This window comes from Cryptomeria japonica, unplaced genomic scaffold (assembly GCF_030272615.1).
Source record: "Cryptomeria japonica unplaced genomic scaffold, Sugi_1.0 HiC_scaffold_370, whole genome shotgun sequence".
NCBI classification, from domain to species: domain Eukaryota; kingdom Viridiplantae; phylum Streptophyta; class Pinopsida; order Cupressales; family Cupressaceae; genus Cryptomeria; species Cryptomeria japonica.
In genome coordinates this window covers 23,617-31,587 of record NW_026729191.1, presented here as the reverse complement: position 1 = coordinate 31,587, position 7,971 = coordinate 23,617, and the positions used below count along the sequence as shown (strand labels likewise).

General features: G+C 32.7%; 1 protein-coding gene across 1 annotated transcript; it reads right to left on the bottom strand.

Moving 5' to 3' along the window:
- Positions 1-3,058: 3,058 nt before the first annotated feature.
- On the bottom strand, positions 3,059-4,333 carry LOC131057086 (xyloglucan endotransglucosylase protein 1). The gene is made up of 4 exons (XM_057991275.2): positions 4,116-4,333; positions 3,905-4,005; positions 3,581-3,774; positions 3,059-3,465 (listed from the first exon to the last, which is right to left on the bottom strand). The coding sequence occupies exons 1-4, from the start codon at positions 4,276-4,278 to the stop codon at positions 3,087-3,089; spliced, it is 837 nt and encodes a 278-aa protein (XP_057847258.1). The 5' UTR covers positions 4,279-4,333; the 3' UTR covers positions 3,059-3,086.
- Between the last annotated feature and the right edge of the window lie 3,638 nt (positions 4,334-7,971).

The window sequence follows — 7,971 nt, the reverse complement described above, 5'->3', positions numbered from 1 at the left end:
TTTTAAATCTGCCTTCTAATATGTTGTGTATAAGTCCCTTCATTATTACTCGATCATGTCTAAAACAGTGTGCAAAATTTTGCGTTAAAATGATGGAACGATTCACATTTCTGAAATCAATGTCTTCCACAACCATGACGTGTCGTCTTCGTATTCTCTAAAGTAAATAATATTTATCACCTGAAATGTTATATTAGTTACCTCCCTTACATTAGTGGTATAAACTTCTTCGAGACATTTTCTGAAGCATGCAATGTTCTATATTATGATCCTCCTCTGTCATAATGAAAGATGATTGAAATCATGGCTATTGAAATAAAAAGAAAGGCTTCATATGCACACACTGTTTGTGAGATTGTACGTGCTAGGTATGTGAACTATTGGTGAATTATAATATTGTCAACTAACTTAAATGAACATGTAACTTGAATTGCCTATCTAATTGAAGCTTGCATTGGTAATGTACAGATGGGGATCTACCGCAAACTTGGTCTTCCTCACATTTTGTTTTTCGACAAACATCATTCTGATAACAATGATACTGCTGGGCAGATCTGCTGTTGTAAATTCTCCGACTGGAGTAAATATATATGCTTCTAGCTTTCTAATCCCACTTTGTGTCATTGTTTACACACTTGTAGGAGGACTGAAGGCTAATTTCTTAGCTAGCTATATACATTCAGTTATTGGTATGCACTTCAAAATTTCAAATAGTTTGATTAAGCATTTTTAGCCATTATTTTTCATGTCTCACTTTACTCTTTTCTAAAATCCTTCTATCTCTAAGCAATTATTCTTTTTAAAAGAAATTTGTTACTTACTAATCTACAAAATGCTAGGTGGGTATTGAGTGACCAAACTTGTTCATTTTTCTTCACTCCTCTTCTACAACATAAAGTGAGCTATCTTTCCCCTATCTTTCCCCTTAAAATGATATGAGGAAAAACAATAAATTCACCTTCAAGAGTAATGTGGCATTTCTTCCCACTAATATTAACACATCAATAAACCCTTAGTCCAACAATGAACATGTAAATGAATAATTGCAATAAAAATAATCATTACAATCAATAAATATAATTTCAATAACTTGTCTAATTTAGTATTTTAAAAACCCTGAGATCAGATTCAGATGACTAGATATGGATATATGACAAAAAAATCGAGGACTCAGTTTTGTTTTTCATATCAAGTAATAATTCAAATAATTGGTTCATAAACACACCTTCCTTAATATTATTATGTAGAAAGCTTATAGACCTCTAATAATGTTGTTGTAAATTTAAAATAAGACCTATCCAAGAGAGACAAAACCAAAAAATAAAATAAATTTGTTACAATAGTTGAAAACTACACACCACTTGACCATCTCAAGATATGGATCCTACGACATTTTCATTAGTATACTTTCTAGCAATGCATCTATTGTAACACAATTTCCGAGTTTAATAAATATTAAGGTAGATGATACAATATTCAAAACAATTACGATTCAATTTGCAAGAGTTAAATTGAAGACAAAATGGAACACACTTTAGTTTTAAGTGGGCCACATACAAATGCATGGCTCAGGCATACTTGTTGACTCACCTTTCATTCAACTAAAGAAATATGGGTTTCTAGCGATATATTAACCATTAGAATAGTCTCCTTTGTCGACAATGTTCTTTTGGTTCTGTAAGTTAAGATGCCATGTTTATAATGGAATGGAGGCCTTGCACTTGTGTAAGTTGCTTAGGTACATTACAAGATGCCCTTATTTTGAGTCATATTGCATTGAGAAAATAGAGCAAAACAATAGTGCTCTATTTTATGCATTAATACAGTGTCACGTGATTTATTGATTCAAGTAGATGCCATAATCTTGTCCAGGATTTGATATATTTTCTTTAAAATGAATGAATTTTTTTCCTCAATAATATATATCCTAGGGCCTAGCCAATAGAGTACTTTCACCAAAAATTTTGTTGTGCAACTTATATTTTGTCTAGCTTGTCACCCTTGTCTAATAGATTAATATGTACTCTCAAAGAACCATACTCATTAGATTTGGACATTCTTATTGTTTTCACTTTCAATAAACATCTTGATATATTTGGTTACAAGTCTCCACCAAAAGATGTGTTTGAATATCTTTACATTCCTTAACTATGAAACCTATAAAAGATTTTGGGATTTGGTTTTTTATCATTTCTTCTCAAGCTATTCTATTTAGAAACTTTTAATTTCTAGCCATATGCTTTTCTCTGAATTACCACTGTGTGGTTGTTAATTATATTAAGAGTATTCTAATAAAGAAAGCCAATGCTATTGCTATTTTTTCTTTAAAATATATAAAGTCAATATTACAAGCTTGCATTCAAACAAAAACGCTTCCTTAAGAAAAAAGAAAAAAGAAACTGCAGAGTATTAATTATTTTCCATGAAACCAATAATTCTACAATTCTACTAAAGGTAAAAGCTCAAGAAAGTGACCACATGAATTGAATAAAAAGGATTTAGCTTTGATATTTGTAGGCCCCTTGGTTCTGACTCAAAATGACCCTTACAATTTATCTTTATTTTCTAAACTCAAACATTAATCTAGCTGAAATACAAAAACTTTGACTTTGAGGATTCTTTACAAAGTATGGCAGAAGGTAAGGTATTGGAATTAGCATTGAATTCCAAATCCATCAATACCTTAGTTAGGAGAGATCTATCTTAACAACATAGACTTGATATAAACTCCTTTCGGCCGTACACATTGCACCTTACCCAGGTGCAACCGCTAGTTATATTCAAGCAAATTGTGTGTATTAAGAGATTGGTCTTGTCTAGCATAATTTTTGCATCCCATTTAATTTTGCTAGTTTGATTATTGAATTATTATGTATTAATTTTGGTATTAGAGAATTTCACAGGTGGCGGTCCTCAGTCGGAAGAAATTGAAGCTCCTTAAATGCTAACAGTTGGATGTAATGTCTTTCTAAAATATATAATTAACTGGGTGGGATCGCAATCGTTTAAAGTATAGCCTCTTGGGCTTGTAAATCGGTACAAAAAATGGAGGAATAAAAGAATTTACGTAGGTTGCTTCTTTGAAATCAGTTGGATGCCTGGCGAGTGCATTCAGCAGGAAAGCCCTGTGGAAACCTTTTACTGTCCGAACAGTAATCATAAATCATGTAGTTCTTCCGCACCCATTCAAGTTTCTCCTGCTCGCTCTCCTCCAACGCCTCTGCAGCGTACCATGAATTCAGAGAGCAATCAGAAGAGGCGGAGCATGACTCTGCTTTGAAATTTCCATAGGAGGCAACAAAAGGGGATTTGGTCCAGTCGATCTTCACTGCACCGCCTCTGGTTGCCCAATCATCTGCGTTCCACAGGCTTGAATATATTCTCATCGCTTGATTCTTCGGATATGCAACGCCCAAATCCTCGCTGTTCTTGAACACTCTCACCGGAGTTCCATCCACAGAAAACCTGCAGGGAATCAGAAATACACATTAAACTACAATAATGATGTTAAAACTGGAGGGCAAGTCAAAAGAGGACATTCAGTAGCTGATTTGAAGTTGCAGGGACAATATTAACTTACATAATTTGTTGGGGATTCCAGAGCAGGGAGTAAGTGTGGAAGTCTGCCGTGGGGTCGAACCAGAGGTAGAATTGCTGCTCACGGTTGCCTTTGCCTTGTGAGAAAACATTGGTGTGCATAACATAGGGATCTCTAGATAGATTTCCCAGGAACTCGAAGTCTATTTCGTCGTGTTTATCCCCTTGTGAGGACAGCTGCACCAGACCATGAACATTTTATCACACCGTACTCATAGACAATAAATACTCAATTCCCTGCTGCTGCCCACTACTGATTTGGGGACTACAATAGAAATATGTATGGAAGAGTAAGAGAGAAACTCACATAGTAAGCAGTGACACTGTCGGCCGAGTTACCAGCCACCAACTTGATTTGCATATCGATTTTTCCAAAGAGATATTCATTCTTAGATTGGAAACCTGAGCCTGTTTTAGTACAGCAGAGGAGGGGTTCAGGAATTGGCATACTGTTAAAATCATATATATGGAGTAAGAAAAAGAGATGAATATCTTAGCAAGCAAATGAGATGATATACCTGAGGACTGATCGAGAGTGAGCTGCAAGCGTTGGCCATTGTCGAGTATCTTAGCACGATCATTTCCCCATGTGATGTCAAAGTCGTTATAAAAATTTGCAGAAACAAGGTGGGAGGAGGAGAGTACAAGGCTTACCAGGAGGAAACATGGTAACAGATCCATTGGAATATCAGGACAAGAGTAGAAAACGTAGTAGTTGTAATAGTGATGGAGGTATGGAAATGTTGAATGGTGATAAGGAAATTCAAATGAGATTTATATATAGACAGGGTCAGGTAACAATGGAAAGTAGCGAGAAATTTCACAGAGAATTGTTGAAGTGGATGATTTGGAGCGCGCTTTGTATTTATATTTTATGGTACTCGAGTTTCGCTCCACGCGGAATTCTAGCAAGAAGAAGAGCGTGTTTCTCGCATTGCATACGGCTGGCTTAGCTGTGTGCAATATAAAATAGGTGTATTTCATAATTTGGAAAGCCTAGTCAAAACGATTGTCTTGGATGTTGCCCTCCTGATGTAATGAGATGTTCGTGTGGGCAATGTTTATCCAGCTCCTACGATGCACCGATATCTTATGCATACAATACATGTTACACATCTTATGTATACAATACATGTTGAATATACATATAACTGCATGCCGTGCATTGTAGGATCCTATGCATACAATACATGTTACACATCCTATGCATATAATACATTTTACATAGACATATAATTGCATGCAGGTGCATAGTAGGGGTCGGGTAGACAGCAGGCCTGGAATTTGATGGTCACCCTTACCTATCATATCAATTTTTTATGACGGTTTGGTAATTCAAATGCCTTTCATTTGACGTTTTAAAAAATATATTGATTGTCAAAAACAATTTTTTTTTGTGTCATCCTTCTCACAATAACTACATTTTATTTTTAAATTAATATTTGAGATCTCCCCAAATTCATCAATAATGAGAAAAATGAAGTACAATTAGAAAATTACATTTTATTGATGAATAAAAAGAATAAGAACATAATACATATTTATAATAGAAAATAGAAACAACTTTAAAAATTCATATTAAAATAGTTTAAAAATTAGAAACAACTATGTTTTAGTATTTCAGTTATAACAAGTTTCTAAATCGATATTTGAGACAATCTTCTTAAAATATTTAAAAAATAAATTGACTAAGTTTCTAAATTCATTTAAGAAAATAGAAATTATTTTGAAAATTCATATTAAAATATTATAAAATTAGAAACAAATATATCTTACTTTTTTTAAATAAATTTATATTTTTATAATAAACATTCTTAAATAATATATATCAATATTTTAAATTAAAATATATATATATATAAAACCTATTATAATATTTTACGGTTTATTACTAATTTGAAGTGTCATATATACGTTTTTAGAAAAAAATAGCATGTCAATGTATACGGTCCAGTAATTGTTTAAGTTGTCATATACGATCCAAAAGTACAAAAATGACCATATAGCCTGTCAAATTCCAAGCCTGGTAGACAGTACCGTTGGCATGTAGGTAAAGAAACACAATGTCCATGCGTGGAATTTCCACGTCGGGTCCCTCCATAGTAATCCAGACCAAATTTATTTCTTCAGCTAAAAGTGAGGAAAAAGAGGCAACATAACGTCAATTTCTTCCCTTATTGCCTTGCGATGACGATCAATGGAACTGTTACATGCCAAGAATAATCACCTAAGCTCTAAGGGTCTGAAACATAAAATTCATTATGACGATAAAGGTTCCAAGATCACGTTCACTACTATTCTCACATCGCTAAATAAATTAGCGAGGTGGTCATTAATTCTACAAAATTTCTGTTCAATTTATCTTTTTTCAAAAAGACTCTTGATAAATGATGTCAGATTTTAGATTTTTATATGTTTAGTGTAATTATGAAATTAGATTTTTTTTTATTGAAATTATAAAATTATTGTCACAATAAATAACTATTTTCATATTTTGTTCTTGCCTTAAATATGTCGGTACTCTCTTAAGTCACATTACTTGACATATATTGCTAGTATAGTTATTATGTATTTCACTTGTCTTGACAATAGTGAAACAATTGATTGTTTTTTTAAACAACAAGAAATTGCACCTGATCAAGCCAAATTAAATGCACAACCTAGTGTTTGCTTCCTACAATCAAAGAATTAACCAACACAATGACATTTAGTTAGGTCTACTAGTTTATAAGATCCTTGTGTTATCCTTTCTTGTCTAAAATTTAATTTGCATGTATGTTTATGAGTAGTAATTTCTTTGACATGCATGTGATCATTCCAGAATTCACACATGCCTTAAAGTAGGAGGAAAATGCAATTGTGAAATTTACATAACCCTACCATTTAGATTTACTTTTATCTCCATTTTGAGATAATGCCTTAATAGATTTACATATTGACAAACAATGTAATCTTACGTGAATTTGGGTTTCTTACATTTTGATTTTACCCATCTATTTGCACAGATTCCTTTCAACTTATCTCCCACCTTATCCACATAAACACATAAATCCTAAAATATTTGTCTAGACTCTACATTATGAATCTATTATGCCTATACATACAAATTTCCCTATCATTCTATTATCCATTTGATTTGACTATATCTATGTCCTAATACATTTCCCAAAAGATGAAGTTGACCCATCAATCATGGATATGACCCATAATGTTTTTAAATTCAATTTCAAAATTTGGCTGAATGTTGCCTATCTTTTCCCCACTATAACTTGAGTAAACAATTATGTACTTGTATTTAAACATATTTAATTGCACTTATTTTATAAATCATCACATAACATTGAATACCATTTACATGTATAAAAGAGACATCTTATAAACATTTTGATTAAAGTACCTAAACAGGCCTAGTTTTGCATCACATCACTCTAGAGCATGTACATGGCCAAGGTATATTGTAAAAGTGCAAAAATGACCATATAGCCTGTCAAATTCCAAGCCTGGTAGACAGTACCGTTGGCATGTAGGTAAAGAAACACAATGTCCATGCGTGGAATTTCCACGTCGGGTCCCTCCATAGTAATCCAGACCAAATTTATTTCTTCAGCTAAAAGTGAGGAAAAAGAGGCAACATAACGTCAATTTCTTCCCTTATTGCCTTGCGATGACGATCAATGGAACTGTTACATGCCAAGAATAATCACCTAAGCTCTAAGGGTCTGAAACATAAAATTCATTATGACGATAAAGGTTCCAAGATCACGTTCACTACTATTCTCACATCGCTAAATAAATTAGCAAGGTGGTCATTAATTCTACAAAATTTCTGTTCAATTTATCTTTTTTCAAAAAGACTCTTGATAAATGATGTCAGATTTTAGATTTTTATATGTTTAGTGTAATTATGAAATTAGATTTTTTTTTATTGAAATTATAAAATTATTGTCACAATAAATAACTATTTTCATATTTTGTTCTTGCCTTAAATATGTCGGTACTCTCTTAAGTCACATTACTTGACATATATTGCTAGTATAGTTATTATGTATTTCACTTGTCTTGACAATAGTGAAACAATTGATTGTTTTTTTAAACACCAAGAAATTGCACCTGATCAAGCCAAATTAAATGCACAACCTAGTGTTTGCTTCCTACAATCAAAGAATTAACCAACACAATGACATTTAGTTAGGTCTACTAGTTTATAAGATCCTTGTGTTATCCTTTCTTGTCTAAAATTTAATTTGCATGTATGTTTATGAGTAGTAATTTCTTTGACATGCATGTGATCATTCCAGAATTCACACATGCCTTAAAGTAGGAGGAAAATGCAATTGTGAAATTTACATAACCCTACCATTTAGATTTACTTTT

Bases quoted from the DNA above. Each gene is read 5' to 3' on its own strand.
- LOC131057086 (XM_057991275.2), bottom strand. From the start codon at position 4,278: ATGGATCTGTTACCATGTTTCCTCCTGGTAAGCCTTGTACTCTCCTCC. The intron at 3,775-3,904 runs GTGAGTTTCTCT...GGTCTGGTGCAG, and splicing joins ACAGTGTCACTGCTTACTAT to CTGTCCTCACAAGGGGATAA. The intron at 3,466-3,580 runs GTAAGTTAATAT...GATTCCCTGCAG, and splicing joins TGGAATCCCCAACAAATTAT to GTTTTCTGTGGATGGAACTC.